General features: G+C 40.4%; 2 protein-coding genes across 2 annotated transcripts in view; one reads left to right on the top strand and one right to left on the bottom strand.

Annotated features, from left to right (window-relative positions):
• kcnip1b (Kv channel interacting protein 1 b) overlaps positions 1-16,849 on the bottom strand; it is a 69,477-nt gene extending 52,628 nt beyond the window's left edge. The window contains exon 1 of the mRNA XM_062048106.1: positions 16,236-16,849. Coding sequence (XP_061904090.1) covers positions 16,236-16,323 — 88 coding nt within the window. The 5' untranslated portion in view covers positions 16,324-16,849. The remainder of the gene's footprint in view (positions 1-16,235) is intronic.
• A 3,530-nt stretch (positions 16,850-20,379) lies between these two features.
• Positions 20,380-23,969, top strand: LOC133650622 (uncharacterized protein K02A2.6-like). Its single transcript, XM_062048098.1, has 2 exons — positions 20,380-23,728; positions 23,794-23,969. Exons 1-2 carry the CDS (start codon positions 20,681-20,683, stop codon positions 23,830-23,832), a joined length of 3,087 nt encoding a protein of 1,028 aa, XP_061904082.1. The 5' UTR covers positions 20,380-20,680; the 3' UTR covers positions 23,833-23,969.
• The last annotated feature ends 1,652 nt before the right edge of the window (positions 23,970-25,621 follow it).

Below are 25,621 nucleotides of genomic sequence, written 5' to 3'. Positions count from 1 at the left end.
CCAGCTACAACTGGGCTCTATTAACACAAATACGACTGTATATACGACGGACACTGCCCTCCAAAATAGTCTCTCTATTTTTGATGAAATAACATTAGAGGAATTATTACAGCGTGTAAGTGGGATAAAACAAACAACATGTTTACTTGACCCACTTCCTGGGAAACTTATCAAGGAACTGTTTGTATTATTAGGTCCATCAGTGTTAAATATTATAAACTTATCACTTTCCTCCGGCACTGTTCCCCTAGCATTCAAAAAAGCGGTTATTCATCCTCTGCTCAAAAGACCTAACCTCGATCCTGACCTCATGGTAAACTACCGACCGGTCTCCCACCTTCCGTTTATTTCCAAAATTCTCGAAAAAACTGTTGCACAGCAGCTAAATGAACACTTAGTGACTAACAATCTCTGTGAACCTTTTCAATCCGGTTTCAGGGCAAATCACTCTACGGAGACAGCCCTCGCAAAAATGACTAATGATCTATTGCTAACGATGGATTCTGATGCGTCATCTATGTTGCTGCTTCTTGATCTTAGCGCCGCTTTCGATACCGTCGATCATAATATTTTATTAGAGCGTATCAAAACACGTATTGGTATGTCAGACTTAGCCTTGTCTTGGTTTAACTCTTATCTTACTGACAGGATGCAGTGCGTCTCCCATAACAATGTGACCTCGGACTATGTCAAGGTAACGTGCGGAGTTCCCCAGGGTTCGGTTCTTGGCCCTGCACTCTTTAGTATTTACATGCTGCCGCTAGGTGACATCATACGCAAGTACGGTGTTAGCTTTCACTGTTATGCTGATGACACTCAACTCTACATGCCCCTAAAGCTGACCAACACGCCGGACTGTAGTCAGCTGGAGGCGTGTCTTAATGAAATTAAACAATGGATGTCCGCTAACTTTTTGCAACTCAACGCTAAGAAAACGGAAATGCTGATTATCGGTCCTGCTAGACACCAACATCTATTTAATAATACCACCTTAACATTTGACAACCAAACAATTAAACAAGGAGACTCGGTAAAGAATCTGGGTATTATCTTCGACCCAACTCTCTCGTTTGAGTCACACATTAAGAGTGTTACTAAAACGGCCTTCTTTCATCTCCGTAATATCGCTAAAATTCGTTCCATCTTGTCCACTAGCGACGCTGAGATCATTATTCATGCGTTCGTTACGTCTCGTCTCGATTACTGTAACGTATTATTTTCGGGCCTCCCTATGTCTAGCATTAAAAGATTACAGTTGGTACAAAATGCGGCTGCAAGGCTTTTGACAAAAACAAGAAAGTTTGATCATATTACGCCTATACTGGCTCACTTGCACTGGCTTCCTGTGCACTTAAGATGCGACTTTAAGGTTTTACTACTTACGTATAAAATATTACACGGTTTAGCTCCAGCCTATCTCGCCGATTGTATTGTACCATATGTCCCGACAAGAAATCTGCGTTCAAAGAACTCCGGCTTATTAGTGATTCCCAGAGCCAAAAAAAAGTCTGCGGGCTATAGAGCGTTTTCTATTCGGGCTCCAGTACTCTGGAATGCCCTCCCGGTAACAGTTAGAGATGCTACCTCAGTAGAAGCATTTAAGTCCCATCTTAAAACTCATTTGTATAATCTAGCCTTTAAATAGACCCCTCCTTTTTTAGACCAGTTGATCTGCCGTTTCTTTTCTTCTCTCCTCTTCTCCCCTGTCCCTTGCGAGGGGGAGTTGCATAGGTCCGGTGGCCATGGATGAAGTGCTGGCTGTCCAGAGCCGGGACCCCGGGTGGACCACTAGCCTGTGCATCGGTTGGGGACATCTCTGCGCTGCTGACCCGTCTCCGCTCGGGATGGTTTCCTGTTGGCCCCGCTGTGGACCGGACTCCCGCTGATGTGTTGGATCCACTGTGGACTGGACTTTCACAATGTTATGTCAGACCCACTCGACATCCGTTGCTTTCGGTCTCCCCTAGAGGGGGGGGGGGGTTACCCACATATGCGGTCCTCTCCAAGGTTTCTCATAGTCATTCACCGACGTCCCACTGGGGTGAGTTTTTCCTTGCCCGTATGTGGGCTCTGTACCGAGGATGTCGTTGTGGCTTGTACAGCCCTTTGAGACACTTGTGATTTAGGGCTATATAAATAAACATTGATTGATTGATTGATTGATTGAATTCTCCAGCCATTTTTCACCACAGACTGTTCTGGTGCATGCAGTGTCACTTACAGCTGAACCTAAGGCTTCTACCATGAATATTTCAGCATCAGAAACTGACTCTTTAGAAAACAATGTAACATTGCACTCTTCAATTGTTTCTGTCTCTGCATTTTCCTCTGTCATTTTTACATGTTCAGCCTTATTTGGGCAGTCCTTAGCCCAGTGAAATGTACTCTGGCAAATAGCGCACTTAGATCTTCTGCCAAACCTATCCAGTGGGTTTGAGCCAGTCAATGGCGCCCTCCTTTGGTCGGGTTGGGAACGAAATTTCCTTCCGTCTCTTTTCCTTTGATCCACATAAAAAGCAACATCTTCGCGCATGTGAATTCCCCCGCTGCACGTGGGCGGCTGCACATTGTCTCCAAAAACTTCATGCTTGCAAATGTAAGTGTTGAACAAGCTGTAAGCGCAAGCTGTTTATCTTTAACATCGAGACTGGCTGTATCCAACAACTTGAATGCCAAAACAGCGTCGGGAAGAACCATGTCAAATTTGCGCATTTTGTTGTACCTCTGCTCGAACTGAACGATGTAATCCACCATGGAAACTTCGTTTTCTCTCCGAATCTTGTCAAAGTCCGTGTATGCATCATAAGCTCTGTCCTTTTCTTCTTTTAAGAATACATTATCCAATGCCTTTGCAAGGGTCTTCATCCCGTCATCTTTGTTCAAATCATCCGCAGGTATTTCCAAAGCTGTATCTCTAGCTCTCCCCCTCAGTGAGAGAGCAACAGCTAATGCTTGTTTCTCCTTATCCAGATCGGTAACACGTATCCACATTTCAACCTAATTTTTCCAGCTCTCATATGACTTATTTTCTTCAAACGCAGGAGGGACTCTGTAGTTAGCGTTCCTCTGCTGCCATTGATAACTCAATGACGACAACCTTCTTCTTTTTATACGTATACTTTACTGAGGGAACACAATAACAAACCGGCCACTGCCGTTCACATAACAGACTAAACACCGGAGCCCGCGCATAGAGCAATGCATGCTGGGAATTACCGTAAATACACTAAAAGAGTGTACCATAATAATGCGCAATGCAAAAACAGAACATTTACAGTTGTGTCCTTGGGTAAGATACTTCACTGACCTTGCTCCCAGTGCCACCCAAACTGGTGTAAATGTAGCTTAAATGTACATAATGGGTTTCTCAATGTAAAGCGCTTCAAGTCATTAGAGAAAAAGTGCTATATGAATGTAATACACTTCACTTCATACTTCACTTCGTAAGTTTGTAACTTTAATGGTTTGTTTTACCCATACCATGGCATGCCATGCCTTGATAAGGACATTACAATTTGATATGTTTCATGTGCACATCCTTGCTGCACTCTCTTGCATTTTTGTAAAAAATATAATTCATACCTGCACGTCATCTTTTGTTTTTGCATCTTGGGGGTCACATCTATCGCTACACACCAAATCTGATTTTTTTTTCCGGAACGTGACAAAGATCCGATTTTTTTTTTGCCAGTCTAAATGCTCCAAAGTTTTTCAAATCTGATCTGTTCGCATCAGATTCAGGCCACATCAGGAGGCAGTCAAATCGGATTGGAATCTGATCTCTTCAAATGTGACTTCAGTCTAAATCGTAATGTGACCCGAATGCGACCCGTGTGTGACTTTTTCGTCAGTTTTGGGCAAGCTACGTCATTCGTGTGCGCGGGGAAAGTCGCAGGCCACCAGCGGAAGTGGATACTTCATCCCAACATCCGGTTTCGGTGAGAAAAGGTTTTTTTTTACGGCCAAATTTTCGGTGCATCACTAGTCAACAGCGCGCTACTAACAGGCTATATGTAATATATCAATACATATATTTATATATTGCCGTGTTTGCTTACATGTTTCGTGCATTGCATAAGTTGTTTACTTTAGTGAGTTGAAATATGAAGTGAATGTAGATCCACGCTGATGTCCGTGTTGCCTCTACTTAACTGCCATAAAAAGATTAAAACCCTCCCAAATATATTACACTATATATACATTCATACATTATTATTACTTTAATTTATTTTCATGTAAAACATTTTTTTATTGTATAATATATGAATATAAATATGTTCTGGACTGCTCGCTAGTGTTACCATATCTGAGTTATTGTGCAGAGTCATGGGGAAATAAATACAAAAGTATGCCTCATTCCTCAACCTTGTCACAAAATAGGTCTGCTGACAGGCAAGTCTTGAGAAATGGTTCCCATGGTCTGGTTATGTCTAGGAACCCATTCAATTATTTAATCTGTGTTTGTCGCCTCATTGCGTCACCAGCAGGCTCCATGTTCTATGAGATAGGCACATTCTTTGAGCTGGGCAACATACGGTGACGTCATGATGAGACAAAATAACTGCCTGGAAAATCAAGGTGTGGATGTCTTTCTTGAATCATAAATTATGCACTATACAATACCGGTACATCCATTTTGGAAAGGCTTAATTTTGTCTCAAAGTGTGCATGTTCCGTATATTAATGCTTTAAAAAGCAAGGTGTAAATATCTAAGATTGCAAATGCTGTTTTCTTTCTGTATTTTTAATAACTTTAGTAAATTATTCACAGTAAATCAATGAGGTGAGCAAAAATGATGGAAACTAATTAACACTCGCATTAATATTTAACATTTTCCAATTAACTATGTTGCTACTGGATATGTATACAGTAGATATGCACGTACACTCACCACCAGCCACACAGAAATACAATACAAGAGAAAAACATGTTTGAAGGGGTGTCATTGGTCATCCGTTTACTTTACTAGTCCCCGAGGGGAAATTCAGAGGGTGTCAGAAAGGTTAACAACAGTTTGATAGCCTTAATTGGCTATTCGGCAGCCCTCAGTTAGCGCAGAGCAGTTATTCACCACTGCAAACTACAATTGATTGAAAATATATGATGCACATACAGTATAAATGTTATACTAAGTCAGGGGTGTCCAAACTTAGACTTACAAGGACTGCTCACAAAAAAAATTACCGAGTAAATAAATATAGTTGATTTTTACAATAGAGTCCATTTGACACACACACACTTCCCTGTTCATCTGATCTGAAACTGAACCAATGAAGCACACGCCTCCATATTTCAAGTGTGATGTCAAGCAGTGAACAGCAGATGGCAGCAGAGCTATGTATTGCTTCACCACATCATTAATGATAAATAAATAGAGGCGTTTCCAATAGTTTTGCCTATCTTGCAATTAAGGAAGGTATCCAAACTAAAATACAGCTTTCACCACCTTAAACTTGAACCACAAATTAAATAAATGATAACTTATCTAATAATGCCAATCACAACTTATTTGGAAAATAAGTAGAAAGGTGTAGGTTACTTAATGTTGTGGCAGAGTAATAGTAAGCAAGAACATAACCACTGACACTATATGTACATTCTGAAAAATAACTTGCAATGCAAGGTGAGATAGGCAAACAAATAAATACAAAAATGATGGCAGTTACATAAAAGCACATAGTGATGTAAAAAATAAAATAAAAGGAGAAACACATTGTCCATTAAAGTTCACTGCTTTTACAGCAAAGAACAGAAAAAGACCGATGGCAAAAGAAAAGGATAAAGGGTAAAATACAGGGCAACTGTAGTATAACCTTAGGCGTTGAATATGTTTTATGCAAATGAACGGGCCAGTGAATTGGAATATTTTACATTTTGGCTTGAAGTGATGTATCCTGTTTAAATCTCAAGTGTTGTCCCCAGTGTGAGCTCAGCTGCGATGTAGTTCTCTTTGTAATGCTGGATTTTGCAGGCTAGTATTTGGTTTAAAAGCTTCATTCACCAAGATCGAGCACTATTGCTACACTCTGGCAGTGATGGGCAGTAGCAAGCTACATGTACTGTAGCTTCATATTGCTGCATGACAATGTTTTAACCTTCTCTATTAATTAAATATATTTAATATTGAGCCTGCTAATCATTCTGTAATAGATGAGTTGACCAGAACATGTTATAAAATAGTTGACACAATATTTCAGCCAGCCAGAAAAAACAACAACACCCATATTCCTAAACTGATGTAATAGCATTTATTTAGGTGCAATTATCACAGAAAGCATTACAATATATCTCTGACAAAGCATGATCGTAATGGAACACATTTTTTATTTTGTTAATGTCAGGGTTTCTCCTAAATTGCCAAAATGCCTGTGGCAGTGGGGATGTTTCTCCAATCCTTTTAGTAAATGTTCTGTAATAAAAACGATTGGCAACAAATCTAGCATCTATTGTTGGTGTTATTGGTGACAGTACTGGTGTTTAGAGACTGCTAAGATTCTGTCGCGCCATGTCTGTGATGTAAAGCGCCGCAGAGAGCCTGGCGTCACAATTAATTCACGTTGTTGGGAGCCTTTCTCTCATTAAAAGCCGCCAGTGTCATCTTAAATTGTGAAGATCCCTGTTCGCGGGTGTATCTCAAATATATTAAAGTACGTCCAAAGCGCGGACATGCTGACAACCCTGTGCGTATGGCTGGTGTTAATGTGTATGTTAGTGTGTTATGATGGTCATTTTTCCCATGGTCTTTGAACACACCGTCGGCGGAGAATGAACAAGTGTTGTGTGTCTAGGAGTGAAGCACGAAGGCAGACGTGTGTGAACAGAGGAAATACTTGCTGGAATTGGGCCCGATGTTAGCATAAAATTGGCCATAAAAGCTAAAAAGAGCATCAGACTTTGTTGGTTTTCTTCTGGATGCTACAACACATTATATGACTTTATTTTATTAGGTGTGGCGGCTCATATAAAGCCCGTGGATTAAGGAGAAACCCTAAACGTAGTTAAACCGGATGTATAGCGTAGCGCTTTTATATTGAAGCCGGAAAAATGTGTGAATGTTTTGAGAAAGTGTCTTGACATCTTTGGATGTCGGATCAAGTGTTGGCAATAAAAAGTCTTCTTTTGCCATGCTGCCGACCGTCTTTCATTTCTGTTGAGCTTTTATGTCATCTTACTTACTAAAGCAGTCACAGTAACAATCTAAATGTTATGTTATCACTCCACCTTGACCGTAATCTGAACACGGAAGTGAAGCACCACCCACCTCTAGAACAACGCGCACAGCAGGCGTTTGCTGCAGGGATGTCGCCTCTTCTCACGGCCAAAACTAGTCCTTTCTTGTCAGGAGAACAACTAGCTATGGCTTTAAAGCTGGTATTTCCATAAGGTAGACTTTATTTTGTCAATTGCTGCTTGCTTGTGGCTCATCAGTAGCAAGCAAACTGCAGCCAAGTTCCCCCCACTACGACACGGCCTGAGTGTCAAAAAGGAAGTGTTTGCGTTAACCGCCCATTAAAAACATTTGTGCCGTTATTGAAATGTATAGATAACGCGTTATTATCACGTTAACTTTGACAGCCCTATTTAATAATAAAATCTAAATTTGAATGGAACATTTAACATTGAGCAGATACTGATAACTGTGTTAGTACATCTTGTTTTTTTTACCCATCTGAGTCACATTTGCAAGTATTAGACCGTAGATTTTGCATACAGTTGCAATTATACACAGTCGTGTATAAGCCACGGTGTTTTGGCTAATCAGGAAGCAGTCTTTGCTATTAGGCTGAACGAGCCAGTCTTCTATTTTGTTGAGCCCTACAAAGAGTTTATACTATAAGTGTTGTACTTATTACACCCCAGCCGTTTGATTGTAACGTGCATCAGTTATAGTTTTCATTACCAAAGTTGTAGGTGTTGAAATCGCCCTGCAACATTGCTGATGCTAATCAGTAGCATGTCTGTGGCATATCCAATGTAAATTAGCATCGAGCTAGCGCATTTTTTGAAATGGAGCCTTACTGTAGTTTTAAGCACCATGTTCTTGCTTTGTTGGCATGGAAAATTGTAACATTACCAAAGGTAGTCCAGCTGAGTCCGCTGTGAGTGCTTGTTTCCCCATCAAGTGCTTGCGCCGGTGCAGTCTGCATGTGCAAAAATAATATCGGCATTTTATGTGAATCAGTACCCGGTAGTACTAGTGAAATTAGGTTGATAACAAACAAACGTAAGTCAGTAAGGCTGTAGCCTCACAAGACCGCGTACGTGACGCAGGAAAAAAAACAGTCAAGCGGATCACTAGGCTGTCAAAGAATTCTGATTCATTCAGACATCCGCCAAAATTAAACTAAGGCAAAAAAATTACTTGGATGTCTACTGCGCGCTGAGTTGTAGGTCATTTCCTCCCCCGGTTGCGTATTGTTCGCCTCTGGGTGGAGTTCCCCGGCGCGGTCTGCGGCCGTATGGGGCTGTGGCGCTGGAGGTGGTCGGCGGCGCATTGGAGTGTTTGGTTGGCCGGGGTGGATGTCCAATGGCTCGATTGGCCGGGCTGTGGATGAGTTGGGGTCGTTAGGTTGGCAGCCTCGGTGTGTGTGCGTTGTTGCGATTTGCGGGATCGGTCGCTTTTTTGTTTCAGTTTCGGCGGCCGTGACTGTTTGTACTGCGAATGGGCGGGGTGGTGGTGATTGCTGTGGTGTTACCAGCGGTTGGCATTGTTGTGTTGGGTTGGAGTGGTCGGGGGACTGTGATTGGTGGCTGTGCGCTTGTAGAGTTGTGGGGGCTGGCTGGCGTTGGCTTGCTGGCTGGTTTGTGTGCTGACATGTGGACTGGATGCGTTGACTTCTTCCCCCATTGAGGGGCTCCGTTCCCTGGCCGCGACTCGTATGGGTGAATGGCCGGAATGCAGTGTTCGCGTTAGGCATAAGGGCTGTGCAGTTTTTCTGTGTAGGGTTGGGTTGGGTTGGGGCGGGCGGGCGGGCGGGCGGGCGGGCGGGCGGGCGGGCGCTGGCCTTGTTTGGCAGGTGGTGGACTTGCGTGGCGTCATGTTAAACTAGTGTGGTGCGCCATGCCATATGATGAACATTACAGCAGATAGTAAAGAGAGTACCACACAATCAATATGAAAACAGTTTGTATTCAAACTTGATTAGAGCGGCAGAGTAACATTGAAACATATAGAGATAAGGCTTTCAGGGTCAGGAAGTATATCAGCATTATCCCTAAGCCCAGCTCTTGTTAGCCTTGAATGTTTAAATGATGAAGATGAATATGGATGCTGCAACCATTTTAAAAGGTGCCTCGTGTCACTGTGCATGTGGCGTGTGCAAGCAAGACAGCACAAAAAAATAAAAACAAAATAAACGAGTGTTCTTTACATTTTCCAGTTTACCTGCCATGCTTGCGTGTGTGATGATGAATGTGTGTGGAAACGTATTCATGTCTTCTTCCATGCATAAAAGGTGATCACGGGTGAGCTGCTTGAAAGGAAGACTTTCAACCTGGGACATCACCTGAGTCATGCAAACAAGGGAGAAAGGGTATGCTTTACATATTCATGCATCTTGTACATACATGCAGTACATTCACACAAACATACACATATTTATAAAAGCAAGAGTTAATCGGATTCTTTACAATAAATGCATAGTTAGCAACATACTTCCAGAAGCAATTGCTAAAATGCTATTGCATAATGGGTCAAACAATAATGCATTTAGGACAGGGGTATCCAAAGTGCGGCCGATTCATTATTAATGAGGTATTGTCAGGAATTGGAAAGCGATGCTTGCAGCGTGACCCCAAGATGCAGAGAACAGCAGATGGAATGCAGGGGAAAAAAAGCTAGTGCAGCTAGAAAGTGCACACAAAAGGTAAAGCAACACAGGGGTACAAAGCAGACTAGCAAAGGTTGCAGAAAATCACTACACAGTGAAAGATGATCCAGCGACAAACTAAGGATAAGGCTGGCATATAAAGAGCGACTCTGATTGGCAACTTGGAACAGGTGTGTCCTGCTTGCCAAACAGTGACCAGTGTGGGAGGTAGTGATTATGGTGCGTTCCATTTGTACTGGGAAGTCGGAATTCCTATTCGGAATTTGAACTGGAACGGCCCCTCGATGTCGGCTTTCTGACTCGGAAAGTCGGAGCATTCTCACCACCCCCGAATTGGTTACAAAGATGACAGCTCTGGATGTACACAATGATGTCCGCTTCTATAACTTCCGTTATTAGCACCTCTGATTGTTTCTTGTCACAGCATATCAGCCATATACAATGTATTATTGTATGTTTAAGGGACAAACGGTAGAACATGGATGGATAGATACTGTATATATGGTAATGTCACTGTAGTGTAAACTACATTTGGTATATATGCTATACATCGCCAGCAATAGCGTCTTTTTCCTTTTCATCCACCGTGTTTGAAGGTTGCAGAAAGAGTACATCTTTTCCCATAAGTTGTTTTATATTTAGATAAAACAAGCGCACAAATAGCTTCCGTTGATGTGGCCTCTATGGTTTACGACATTGTAACTGGAACGCTCACAACTTGGCTGTGAGGTCATTCCCGGCTCCGACTTTCAACTTCTGAGGTAACTGGAATGCAGTAGGAAGTAGGAACAAAAAAATAAGACTCAGGAAAAACAATGCAAGTCCAAAAATTGTCACTGAGCGTCTTAACACTAACAGCTATTTTCATTGTCACCTAAAACACAAAGGCTAAGATAAATTTTTTTTATTTCAAATATCATAGCATATATAAATGTACATTGATTAGTTTTTTGCATCTTTAATGTACAAAATGTATCAGGGGCCCTCACATTGTTTAATTTTTTGTATGCCGCACTCGGTTGAAAAAGTTTGGATACCCTTGATTTAGGAACTTCACATTCAATCGGACACAATCAATATAGCCATTACAGTCGTAATATTTGTGATATGTGCCAATATTACGTCGGACATCAGGTACAACAGAGATAGGCTGTTGACTTGTAATGAGCCGCAGATGCCTGGTGTGACGTCATAGGTCAACCTATGTGCCCCCCCAACCCCAGTGTACGGGAGGCACACAGCATATGGCCAATAGTCGCATTAGAGAGAGTGCATGGACCCTGGGGTATATCAGTAGGTGGGAAAATAAAAATAAACAAACAATTTGAGAAATCAGACTAATTTAGTGCATGGAAACATAGTGAATGTTCAAGGCAGACGGATGAGCTGTTTGCTGATGTCAACCAGGAGGATCGATTAGCCCATGGTGGTAGGTTTATGGTATGGACAGATGCATGTTATGGACAACAAACACAGGTTCGTTTTAGGATGCCATTTGGAATACATAGATATCGTTATTAGATCCTGGGTCCCATTATTGTGCCCTTCATCAACGACATGTTAGAACAATCTGTACACAATCTCTTTAAGCTGAAAACATCCCAATACTTGCATGGTCGGCATGATAATGCACAGCCCCATGTTGCAACAACCTGTACACAATCACTGGAAGCTGAAAAAAAAACAGTGTTTGCATAGCTAGCATACTTGCCATACATTTCAACCATTGAGCATGTTTACGGACGCTCTGGATCGGCATATACGACAGTGTGTTCCAGTTCCAGCCAATATCCAGCAACATTGCACAGCCACTGAAGAGGAGTGAACCAAATCTATACTATTCCACAGGCAACAATCAACAATTTGATCAACTCAATGCGAAGATACAGTATGTTGACAGAAATGGTCCCACTTGATACTGAAGAGTTCTCTGACCGGGGTCCCCCAGATACAGTAAAACTGCACATTTTGAATTGCATGCTATACTTGTGCAATACTTATGCTGTTTAATCAGCATCTTGATATGCCACACATATGAGGTGGGTGAATTATCTCAAACAAAAAGTGCTCAATAACACAGATTTAGACAGATTACTCCAAAATATTTGAATTAGTCTTTTTGTGTACTGTACATTGACAAAGTTGACTAAGAATAACTTCCACATCACCAACATGTTTGTGTTTAATCAAAAGATTGGAATCTTCAAAGTGTCTGATTATTCATTGATCAGATGAGTAATCCAAAAGGATGGAGACCCTAATATTAAAGTATGTTTTATGAGCTTTTGACGATGACTATTTATTGGTGTTATTATAAGGATGTAACAAGATGAACATTTCATATCACGATTATTGTGACCAAAATAATTACGGTATTGTTTAAAAAGTACTTATACACAAATTAAAATATAGAAAAATTGTATTTAATTTTTTAAAAAATAAAATAAAGAAGCCCACAATATATTTTCTTGGAAGAAAAACATTATTGTTTATATTAAATTTAATGCTTGATATTAAATTGTTCTGGCTTCTAAAGAGTCATATTTTTTAAGTGTTAAATATATTTTGCTGATTAATCTGTAAAGGTTTTAGAGCGATTTTAACGATAAAGGAAAAACAGGCCTTTAATGCATCACATGCATAAAAAAATGACAACATAAAGGAAGTAGTTGAAAGCTTCAATAATTATTTTGTAAATATTGGACAAAAATTGGAAGAAAGGATTCCAGACCCAGTTTCAATTGAGGACTATAATGATACCATAGAGCGAAATCCCAACTCCATGTTCCTCAGTAATGTGACACAGGAGGAAATAGTTACAATCGTGAAAAAATGTAAATCTAAGACTTCAACTGATTGTAACAGAATTGATATGGAAACGATAAAAAAGGTTATTGAAAAGATCTCAGGACCATTAATGTATATTAGTAACCTATCATTTCAAACAGGTACATTTCCAAACAAAATGAAAATAGCTAAAGTTGCACCAATTTATAAGACTGGAGACAAACATCAATTTACCAATTATAGACCTGTTTCTTTACTTCCACAATTTTCTAAAATCATTGAAAAACTGTTCAATAACAGATTAGAGAGTTTCATAAATAAAAATAGAATACTCGAAGAGAACCAATATGGATACAGAGCTAATGTTTCAACTTCAATGGCTTTAATTGAAATTACAGAAGAAATTACCAATGCAATAGATAGTAAAAAAATGTGCGGCAGCGGTTTTTATGGAATTTAACTAAAGCATTTGACACAATTAATCACAATATTTTAATCAAAAAACTAGAACGTTATGGCATTAGAGGGTTAGTCTTGAACTGGATAAGAAGTTATCTAACGAACAGGAAACAATATGTGAAGCCAGGCGAACACATGTCTACAACGCTAAATATATCCTGTGGTGTACCTCAGGGATCAATACTAGGACCAAAATTATTCAATCTCTATATAAATGACATTTGTAAAGTTACGAAAGATTTAAAGTTAGTATTATTTGCGGAAGATACAACAGCGTTTTGTTCAGGAGAGAACACACAGAAGATAATACAAATAATAACAGAAGAAATGAACAAATTAAAAAGATGGTTTGACAAAAACAGACTATCGTTGAATCTCAGTAAAACTAAAATAATGCTATTTGGTAACAGTAGAAGAGAAAGTCAAACACAAATACAAATAGACGGAATAGAAATTGAAAGAGTAAATGAAGCCAAATTTCTAGGTATAATGATTGATGATAAATTGAACTGGAAATCTCACGTAAAAATTATACAACATAAAGTTGCAAGAAACACGTCAATAATGAATAAAGCAAAACATGTTCTAGACCAAAAATCCCTTCATATTCTCTACTGCTCACTAGTGTTACCATATCTGAGCTACAGTGTAGAAATATGGGGAAATAATTACAAAAGTACACTTCATTCATTAACGGTGCTACAAAAAAGATCAGTTAGAATAATACATAATGTTGAATATAGAGAACATACAAACCCTTTATTTATTGTATCAAAAATACTGAACTTCCACGACAAAGTGAATTTACAAACAGCTAAAATTATACACAAAGCAAACTATTGCCTGCTACCCAAGAATATACAACAATTATTCTCAAAAAAAGAGGAGAAATATAATCTTAGAGAGAAATGTAATTTAAAACATTTGTATGCACGCACAACACTTAAGACCTTCAGTATATCAGTATGTGGAATTAAATTATGGAATGGATTAAGCAAAGCAATCAAACAATGTACTAATATGATCCACTTCAAGAAACTCTTCAAACTTAAAGTGTTTACAAAGTACAAAGAAGAAGAATACTGAATTTATTTAATTCATCCATTCTTTCACTCTCAAAATAATCTTACTTATCTCATCATATGAAATGTAATTTACTTCACCAATTATTATTTATTTATTTATTTTATTGTGATTACTTATGGAGTATATTGTGAATAAATTGAGAACAGGAAGTGAACAAAAGTTTTAGATACTGTTATGTAAAAGAAAAGGGGTGGGATTAAATACACTCTGCTTCTTCCTACTCCTTTTCGAACATGTTGAAAAGAGAAACTAGAAATTGTGATGTATCATGTTGTATGCTTGCATGTTCGAAATAAACACAAACTCAATTCAACTCAACTCAACTCAACATGAGTTCACTTGTAGATACTATTTAATTTTTACTCTGATGGATCAATCACTCTTGTAGGTTCAATGTGCACAACTAAATAGTTCAGTTACTCAGACAGCAATGTGTTTACACAAGTTTAAATTAAGGTATGTTGTTTCTTAATGGGAATAGACATTAATGTCTCTTGTACTCATGGCAGTATTTAAAAGGAAACTGCACTTTTTTTTGGAACTTTGCCTATCGTTCAAGGTCATTATGAGAGACAAGAACACACATGTCTTTATTTTAATTAAGATTTTAAAGATGACAAAAAAAACCACCTGGAAGATGCAGCAAATGGGAGTCAGCGTTGTAACCTTCAAAACCCTCTAAAACAACTTCAAAGCCCTCCATCAACGTTTTGTATACACACTGCAAGTGTATATATAATTGAATAAGATGTTCATAACAATGTGTAATATGTACATTTTAATATTTGGGGGCCGACTCCTTCCGTGCATTGATTTCAGTTTCAACAGCAGCACACTTCTGACGTCTGGCAACAAATGTGTGTTCCTAATTCCGGAAACAAAGGCGGTGCGTTGTAATCATAGCAGACTAATTAACAACTATTTTTGTACAAATGCGGATTCACAACCTAATCTTTCTGAAGCTGAATGAACAGAGGATGAACTGCTGGTTATAGAGGCCAGCACAAAGAAGAAAGTCAAACGTTAGAGCAGACGAAGCCGATAGAGTGAGGTGAAAGTGATACAAAGCTGCAAATGTGGAATTTGGAGACAAGCTATTTCGACACAAATGGTGTGCTTACCCCATATAAACCAGAAAAAAACATCCCCAGCCAGCTGGACCAATCAGACAACTGTCCATCGGGTGAGTCACACTTTGATATTGATTATAATACACGCAGCACGTCATGCAAATTCAGTGCATACGCTGTTTTGCTAGCGGTGTACAAACAAAACATGAAATGTGGGCTAATACTTTACAAATACTGTAATATGATTGTTCAAGTTTTTCAGTCAGTACAGATTGGTGTCCTATCCCATTGAGTTGTGCATTACAAACTCAAACGCGTTTCGTGCTGAGGTAGAAGCTATCTTATCTCTGTCCGTAGGTAGCTTTTATGGATAATACCAAAGCACGCCAATGTGTTACTACACTAGAATGAAAGTTCCTCGGTATTCTCTCTTACAATAACAATGTCACCACAGTTTGGTTATTATACAGGGTACAGAACGTAAATTAAGTATTGGTGATGGTTTTTAAATGCATTTTTAAAGTGATTTAGAGGTAGAATTGATTGTTCCCATTAGCTACATTGCTAGCTACCTAGAATGAGCTGATTTTTACATATTAGACTGAAAAAAAACAAAAAAACCTTCGTCTTCTGGTCTCTAATAATGATTGTGAACGAAAGGTAGAATTCCCCCAAAAATGCAGATCCCCCTTAAACCAGACAGTGAGCTGGCGCTAACTTGCTTCTCCAGCAAATGAGTATGAGCACCGGTCGGGGAGTTTATCAAAGTTTTGATTTAAATTTTGATTTGTTGAGAGTTTTACCGAGGTTTAACATTATCCCATTCATCATTAACACCATCACAGGTGCCATATTGTAATACGTAGATCTGTTTTTAAACCCCTCGAATATTCGTCGCGATTATAAAATCAGCAAAAATGTTGCCTAACTCGTATTTAATAACACTACATTTTGACAATTCATCAGCATATGCCACATATGGAAAGTGAAAGGTTATATTACCTTTTGCGAGGCCACCTGAAAGCAATCTCTGGACAGACTGGATTAACTTGAGCACCCCCTGTCGGCAGCGGCAGGTACAGCCCGCCATCCTCGGTTACAATGATGCTTGAAAAAATGGCTTCTTCAAATATATTAAAAAAAAAGTGGATTTACTAAATTTTTTTGTGAATAATTTTTGAGGGTCTGTATACTCTCAAGAAACCTGCCTCAACAGTTGGTAGAAAGGACACCAAAGTCCTCGATGGAGATGGAGAAAAAAGTAGACAAAAGAAAGAGGAAAAAGTGCTCAAATGTACATGTTGTATATATAAAGCCTGGAAAGAGTTTTTCCTCTGGAACAAACCTTGTGGTCGAGAAAGTTGGGAAGACAGCAGCTAAAACCTGCAAGCATTACAGCTAAAATGCAAGTTCCACAAACAAAAAGCACAGAGATTTTACCTGAAGACAATTATTTTCTGCAGTAAAAAGTAAGGAATCTCATCTTTATCTTCTTAAAGCATCTTTGTTATATGAGCCATCCCTAATTCGTATCATGGTTTCTCCTGAGATACGAGGTTTTTCTTTTTCTGCTTTTCCGAACTGCAGGATGCTAAGGATCTCTCCTCTGGTGCCTGTAACAGATTTGGACTGCAGAGTGCACAGCACTTAACCACCTCCGCCTACGTGCTCCCTCCTCCTCGCGTCCATATGAGTGGCCTCCCCCTCTTGGTATGTCTAATCTTTAGAATCTGTTCCAATGATGTCCACCATCTTGCAGGTCCTAATGTGCAGTTTGGTGCTGGTTTTTGAGGCTTGAGTCCTGAGTCTCTTTTTTTGTTTGTTTTTTGGTCATGAGAATTATGTAGAAGCTTTACTGTAACCTTTAATTCGTATATAGGAAAGTATTAAAGCCCAGTGAACCTGAAATGCTTTCATTAGAATAATAAGACATGATATGTTTGATATTTTGCTGTGTAAACATGAAGCAGTGCGGGAATAAGATAATACACTGCATGTTTGGCTTCAACTAAATAAATAAATAAATATATGTTTATAGTTCAATATTGGGAAAATATTAGAAGCTATGTAGATGTAGTGCAGTTTTAGACTACAAACTATCTGACACATATTAATATTCATTATTCCAAACTGAACATTAATAAGAGCATAGTTCTTTATAAAGCTCCTGTATTAAGTCTTATTGGAATGCATTTGTATCTAATGTTGTGGCCACGGAAAGTGCTACAGTAGGAATATTCTAACAATTAGTTCTATCAGGAAAAGACGAGTTATGTAATCTTGCAGTTTGCTTGTAGAGACAAAGCTCTTTTTCTCTCTCTCTCTGCACTTGTGTTGGCAATGCTCTGGCAGAGATGGATGCTATACACCTTTTTTCTTTGTATTTTATTATTATATTTTATGGCATACATCTATCCCATCATAATCACACGGGACTTTTTAATTGGAAATGGTATGAAATAAATTAAAAAAGGAAACCCACTAAAATAATAAAAACAATAGGACCACGATAATATTGCTGTAAAGCAGGGGTGTCCAAACTTTTTATAATGAAAAAAAGTATTTTTTGGTAGTTAAATATTTGGTAAAAAAACAAAACAACAACCCATCCGTCCATCCATCCATTTTCTACCGCTTGTTCCTTTTGGGGTCGCGGGGGGTGCTGGAGCCAATCTCAGCTGCATTCAGGCGGAAGGCGGGGTACACCCTGGACAAGTTGCCACCTCATCGATAAATGCAAAAGTTTGTGTTGTAAGCAGTGGCTGTTCTAGCTTCAATGGAGCCCTGGGCGAAGTCCCCTGCATCATGAGTGAGACAGCTGGTTGAGGTAGTGACACCTCGGTTTGTTGTGCTGTTTAAAGTCAAAGTATTTCATTGCTGACGTCCTTCTAATAACAATTTTATATATGTTCCCACTTCGTGTCCATATATAAAACTGCTACTTGTTGGAGGTGACAAAGTGTATTGTTAGTATTATTAGGGGTGTTGTGGAATAGTCAACTCTTTGACGATTCAATTCGGAAGTGTCTGATTCACTATCAACAATCAACCTCGCAGTCAATTATTGGACATCCAACCCCTTTTTTTTCTCTGGAAAAGAAGCGAGTACAGCTGGTATGTTGGGAGGATGTTGCGAGATGGACCGGAACCCACCGTCGGACACAGCCAAAGCTGGCCGTCCGCCCTGGTGAGACTCACCGGAAATTGGACACATAATGTATCGGGACGGACTGCTTCAGTCCAGAAGCATAGCTTCGACCAGTTTGCTCAGGCTTGAGGCCTCCCTCAATGTGCTCCTGGCAACGGTAACAATCCTTTTGCAGGTTCCTCGACACCGAGTCGTTTGATTTGGGCCTCCAAAGGCTGGCAACCAAAACTTAATACATATTCATACTGACCTCCGTCAAGCTCATATTGTCATTGATGGCATGTCAGTAAGGCTATCCATTGTATTTGCACCATAAAGTAGCAGTATTATTTACATTTAGGCTATTTGTGCCCATTGGCACCTTTTCAATTTGGCCCTTGGAGGCAAAATATTTGAGCACCGCCCTTGACAGTCAAGTTGAATTGTCTACTCGGCGCTCCGCCAATACCCGGCCGATCCAATACTAAGCATTCCAATCACTACTGGGTTATTTTGTTAACAGTATCTGAATGTTTTAGCCTATATAGCCCATTTGCTGAAAAAACAACTTTAAGATACATGTCATGGAAAAATATATCACTCTTGAATCAACACAGTAGTTAATACTATGATCAATGTTAATTACAAAACTAAATGTGGGATATAAATAATAATGGAAGTATAATTGTTTGTATATAGTATATTATTGGTACAAATGTTTAACTAACACATGTACAGGAATATACTGTATATAATAAAAGGAATATATGTCCTTACTTTGTATATAATTGAAAAGTGTTTATGTTGTGTAAAGGAAATTTCATATTTTTAGGAAGCTCATCTTGTATTGAAGATTGTTTATAGGGATAGGCGCAATAAGTGTTGAACTTCAGCCTAAACCCTTTCGGTCTGTAACATTGTCAATTTATGAATGTACAACTGTTTGTTTATGTAAAACTGTTTAGTTTATTTTGTTGACCACTGACCGAAGAAAAAATAATAAAAACTAAAATAATAAAAACTATTTCTTTGAGGTGGAAAAGTTGCAAATGAGATTTATTTACTTATGGGGATCACCTGCATTCAGGATTGGCAGCCACCCACCTCCAAAGACATGACGCAAAACACCCTTTAATGGAAACAAATACATTATCGAAATTTTAGAATAACCTTTTATTTTGCGAAAAACTGCAATGGAAACAAAGCTAATGATGTGCGGATCGATACTAACATATTGATACCGCCGATACGCAGGGCCGGCCCGTGGCATAGGCCGTATAGGCAAATGCTAAGGGCGCCGTCCATCAGGGGGCGCCCCTCCAGTGCCACAAATGTTGGAGAAAAAATAAATAAATAAAAAAGTTGGTACTGTTATTTCTAAATACAAAAAATAATCCCACGTTAATTAAAATGCAAAGTAAAGGCTATTTAATAGAAATATTATTTGTTACAACATTACGCCCCCCTCCCCCCACACGGTACGCCCCCTCCCTTCCCGTATCATGACTCTTTATGGACGTCACCGCATCAAAAAATCAACAAACTGTCAGGTGCCCAGGGAAGAAAAAAGAGAAAAGAAGAGGAGGAGAAAGGAGAAAAAGACAGAGGTAGCAGGTAGGTAACGTTAGCCTACATGAAATTATTTGTCTGTTACAGAATGTGATAGTAACCTGGCTTTTTAGCATTAAGCTAATGTTACATGATTCGGCAATTGCAAATCAATAAATAGCTAGTTCTGTTTTGACGTCGGGTTAATATTGTGGAGGGGGCTAAATTGTTCTGGAAAATAATAATGTAACGTTAGGTAATTACAGTACGCCCACCTTACATTCCTCAGGGACATTTGTATTAGATCTTTTAAGCAGGTGTTTTTTGTTTACATTGTTATTGCCTTCTGGTTAGCTAATGTTTGCCCTGCAGATAATAGTCACTTTTCGACCCCTTTATGTATTAGGTATAGTTGTAAGCCTAGTGTAGTGGTAGGCTATGCCTACATATCCCAGGGTGCTTTGGGGCTGGGGCGGACTTCCTGAATGACTAGTAAACATGACAGCAACGCTACCTCTCTGTGTCCCTGAGCCATTCTTTATACATGGTGTCAGAGAGTGAAAAAGAACTCAAAAGTTATAACTTTATACTCCTGTGAAGCGGTGGATGTTATCTCTTCATGAATATAGCCTGGAGGAAGCTCAGTGCTGACAATAAAAACGGAGATAAGTGAAGAAAAGTTGCTAAGCTAAAAAAAAAAAAAAAAAAAAAAAGCCTGCGACTTGGCTGAGCTACACAAACCTTTCCTGATCGACAACTAAGGGAATATACAATGGCATCTACACAAATATCACACCCAGAACCATTTGACTTCTCAAATCCGTCAGGATGGCCAAGATGGATCAGAAGGTTTGAGAGATTTCGTGTTGTATCTGGATTAACAGAGAAAGAAGAGGAGTATCAGGTGAATTCACTTCTCTATGCTATGGGAGATGCAGCAGATGATATTTTGGCAGTTTTACCGTTGACTGATGAAAACAAAAAGAAGTATGATACAGTTAAAGAAGCATTTGAGCAGCACTGTGTGGGAAAACACAATGTGATTTTTGAAAGGGCCCAGTTTAACATGAGGTTCCAACAAGATGGAGAGAGTGCAGAAGCATTCATCACCACTGTGCACAAGTTAGCAGAACATTGTAACTATAGAGATCTGAAGGAAGAGCTAATAAGAGACAGAATTGTGGTTGGAATAAATGACAGGAGGCTGTCAGAACAGCTACAGATGGACTCAGAATTGACCCTGGTGAAGACAATACAAAGAGTGAGACAAAGTGAAACTGTTAAGAAACAACAGACATTAATGTACAACACTGCTGGAGAAGGAGACTCCAAGATAAATTTAGATGCTGTTCAGACAAGGTTTCAGCGCCTGGGGAAAAAGCCTCAACACTCAAACAAAGGCCAAAGGTCAGACACTCAAGGAGAAAAAGAGTGTGGCCGATGTGGAAAAGGACGCAGACATGCATGGAAAGACTGCCCAGCTAAAGATGTAGAATGTCGCAAGTGTCGCAAAATTGGACATTATGCAGTGGCCTGTTTCAGAGGGAAAGCAGTAAACACAGTCACAGAGTGCCAGTCAGACGGTGACAATGATCAGGAGGACTATGCTTTTCTAGGTGAGGTGCAAACACAGACTACAAGGCCTTGGATGGAAAATATACTACTCAACGGGGAAGCCATTAATTTTAAAATCGACACAGGAGCTGACGTGACATCCATACCGGAAAGTGTCTTTAAACCAACACGAGATGGCAAGTTGGAGAAACCACTTAAGAAACTGTTTGGACCGGGACGCAACCCCCTGAATGTAAAGGGCTGTTTCCAGGGGAAAATGCTGGCAAAAGGCCTCTTTACAGACCAACATGTTTATGTTGTGGCAGGACTGACACAACCACTTCTGGGACTACCAGCCATAGAGGCCATGCAACTGGTTCACAGAGCAGAGGCTGTCACAGCGACACAGCCTGAAACAGATTTCAAAGCAGCGTATCCAGCGGTGTTCCATGGGCTTGGTGAGCTGAAGGAGCCGTACCGCATAGAGCTGAAAAAAGGAGCGACACCTTATGCTCTCTCAACACCCAGACGGGTCCCACTGCCACTGAGAGAGAAAGTGCGTGAAGAACTGGATAGAATGGAAACTATGGGAGTCATATCAAAAGTGACAGAACCAACGGCTTGGTGCTCTGGAATGGTTGTGGTTCCAAAACCAAAGCAGGACAAACTCAGGATCTGTGTAGATCTCACAAAGCTAAACAAAGCAGTGAAAAGAGAACGCCATATTCTTCCTTCCGTCGACCAAACACTTGCGATGATGTCAGAGGCAAAGGTTTTCACAAAACTAGATGCTCGATCTGGATTTTGGCAAATCCCATTAACCCCAAAATCACGACCATTAACCACATTCATCACTCCTTTTGGGAGATATCTGTTCAACCGCCTGCCCTTTGGGATCAAATCCGCTCCAGAACATTTTCAAAGAAGGATGTCACAAATGTTGGAGGATTTTGAGGGCGTGCTGTGTCATGCAGATGATGTTCTTGTGTATGGCCGTGACAGACAGGAACATGACCAAAGACTGCACAGTGTGCTCCAGAAAATGCAGGAGGAAGGCCTCACTTTGAACGAGAAGTGTGAGTTTGCTAAGGAGCACATGATCTTTGTTGGTCACAAGGTTTCGGCAAAAGGCATCGAGCCCGACCCAAACAAAACAAAAGCGATTCTTCAGATGCCAGAGCCTGAATGCGCGGAGGATGTGCGCCGCCTAATAGGCATGGCAAATTACCTGTCCAAATTCTTGCCACAACTGGCTACTGTCACCGTGCCCCTGAAAGACCTACTGAGGGAGAAAAATGAGTGGGTCTGGGGGGAACCTCAACAGACTGCTTTTCAAAAGCTGAAAGAAGGACTGAGCTCACCGACAGCACTTGCTAAATATTCAAATGCAGCAGAGACTCAAGTAGCAGCAGATGCATCAGCATACGGAATAGGTGCTGTTCTCACGCAGAAACAGGCTGATGGCTCATGGCAACCAGTGACGTTTATTTCAAGAGGACTGACAGATACAGAGAAGCGCTATGCGCAGATTGAAAAGGAGGCGCTGGCAGCAACATGGGCGTGCGAAAGACTGACCTCCTACGTGCAGGGTCTACACTTCACACTCCTGACAGACCATAAGCCCCTGGTCCCACTGTTGAGCACCAGAGGTTTGGATGATCTGCCACCAAGGGTTCTGAGATTTCGTCTGCGACTCCTGAGGTATGATTATGACATTGTTCATGTCCCAGGGAAAAACCTCATCACTGCAGACACGCTGTCTAGAGCGCCGCTTCAGGACAAGATGTCACCTGGTGACTTGGAACTTGAAAGAGAGGTCCAGGTGTTTGTGAATGCTGTTGTGTCCTCACTCCCCGCTACAGACACACGATTGGAAGAAATTAAACGGGCACAACAAGCAGATGAAACATGCAAAACAGTGTCACACTACTGTCTGACAGAATGGCCGGAAAAACACACGCTGAGGCCAGATGTTGCCCCCTACTGGAAGGTCAGAGCAGACCTGTATCTTGCAGATGACCTTCTCATGAAAGGCGAGAGACTGGTGATACCACAAGCACTCAGAAGGGAGATCATGACTAAACTTCACGAAGGTCATCAAGGAATCTCCAAATGTCGCTCTAGAGCCAAGGAATCGGTATGGTGGCCTGGAATCACTGCCCACATCAGAGAGGCAGTGGACCAGTGTGAAACGTGCCAAAAATATAGAATCCAGTACAGAGAGCCGCTGATGGAGACCACAGTACCAGATCGCCCATGGCAAAAGGTGGGGATGGACCTGTTTGAATGGAGAAAAAAGACTTACCTGCTTATTGTTGATTATTTTTCTAGGTACATCGAGGTGGCAGAGCTCAGAGTTACGACATCTGAGGCCACCATTGGAGCTGTGAAAGATGCTTTTAGTCATCATGGTTACGCACAGACCGTGGTTTCTGACAATGGGCCCCAGTTTTCGTCGGAGGCATTCAGAGCATTTGCAAAAGAGTGCAGCTTCACACATGTCACGAGCAGTCCTCGCTACCCACAAGCGAATGGTGAAGCGGAGCGTGCTGTTCAAACTGTCAAGAAGCTGTGGGAAAAAGACACTGACCAAGTCAGGGCACTACTGGCATACAGAGCCACACCGCTAGAGCACGGATTCTCACCAGCGCAGTTACTGATGGGGAGGAACCTGCGCACATCGCTGCCGCAGCCTTCAAGCAAGCTGGACCCTAAATGGCCCGAGCTGCAGGAGTTTCGCCAGAAGGATGAGGAAGGGCGACGCAAGCAAGCTGCAAACTACAACCACCACCACCGTTCCCGTGCGCTCCCAGAGCTCCCGTCTGGACAGAAAGTGTGGGTCACCACGGAAGCGACCCCTGGGACTGTATTGGGAAATGCCCACACACCAAGGTCATACTTGGTAGAGACTGACAGGGGCGTTCTGAGGAGAAACAGAATCCACCTCAGAGCCACAGGTACTCCTCCTGGACAACCACAAGTCACCAGGTCAGGCAGAGTGACAAAGGCTCCTGAGAGACTTGATTTGTAGAACTCTAAAGTATTTCAAGTTCTTGTTTGTGAAAAAAAAAAAAAAAAAAAGAAAAAAAAAAGAAATGTAAGCGTTTTGTAGAACTCTAAAGTATTTCAAGTTCTTGTTTGGGGAAAAAAAAAAAAAAAAAAGAAGTGTAAGCGAAAGATGATTGTAATACTATGTCAGAGTTATTCATTTACAGTGGTCTAAGTTCATCTAAAATGTTTGAATAAGTTTGCTTATTAGTTTGTGTTTGAATATGTTGTTGCTGAACTAAGAAGGGGAGGTGTAGTGGTAGGCTATGCCTACATATCCCAGGGTGCTTTGGGGCTGGGGCGGACTTCCTGAATGACTAGTAAACATGACAGCAACGCTACCTCTCTGTGTCCCTGAGCCATTCTTTATACACCTAGTTGTTAAAGTGCACATCATTAATGTTAATTAAGCAAAATCACATGAGAGGGAATGCTGTTTTTTAATTTGAGAACTGCTGTGATTCGGTTATAGATAATCATAACATAACATTCTCATATAATATGTTAATTTGCTTTCTTTAGGTAAAAAAAAAGGTCAAAGACAAAGCTATTCGGTTTCTTGTGAGTATATACACTTCACTGCCGATGTGGGGGGGCGCCACCTAAAATCTTGCCTAGGGCGCCAGATTGGTTAGGGCCAGGCCTGCCGATACGAGATATTTATGATGTCATATCGATTCTCAAATCCAAATATATTTTGATACTTTAGTTATTTAGGTAATGTATATCATTAACAGGAACACAGTGTAAAAAAGTAACTAAACTTGTGAATGAGGCAATGTGCCAAAGTTGGATGCTTTTTTTGAGTGCTATTTACATTTACCTTTCACATTAATATATTCATGTAACTGAATTGGGAATTCGTTTTTATGCTAATGGTAGATCTTAATACATTTATTTTAATGATATTATTATTTTACTCTTTTCCTTTTTTTATGGTTTGAAACGCCATTTTCATGTACTTTGTAGGAGTTTGTCCTGTTTTCTCTGTAAAACCTGCAGGTCAGGCCATTCTTTGTTTAGTTACGGGGTGTTTTCCTTTGTTTTTGACTTCACTTCATGTCTTGTGCTCTAATTTTATCTTCCTGTTTTGTTTGTATTCTTTTTTCGG

This window comes from Entelurus aequoreus, linkage group LG05, assembly GCF_033978785.1.
Source record: "Entelurus aequoreus isolate RoL-2023_Sb linkage group LG05, RoL_Eaeq_v1.1, whole genome shotgun sequence".
NCBI classification, from domain to species: domain Eukaryota; kingdom Metazoa; phylum Chordata; class Actinopteri; order Syngnathiformes; family Syngnathidae; genus Entelurus; species Entelurus aequoreus.
The sequence above is the reverse complement of the archived record's forward strand: the minus strand, read 5'-3'. Positions and strand labels throughout refer to the sequence as shown.

Coding starts and splice junctions, on each gene's coding strand:
- LOC133650622 (XM_062048098.1), top strand. CDS start 20,681: ATGGCATCTACACAAATATCACACCCAGAACCATTTGACTTCTCAAAT. Junction 23,729..23,793: donor CAGATCGCCCATGGCAAAAG/GTGGGGATGGAC, acceptor TTATTTTTCTAG/GTACATCGAGGTGGCAGAGC.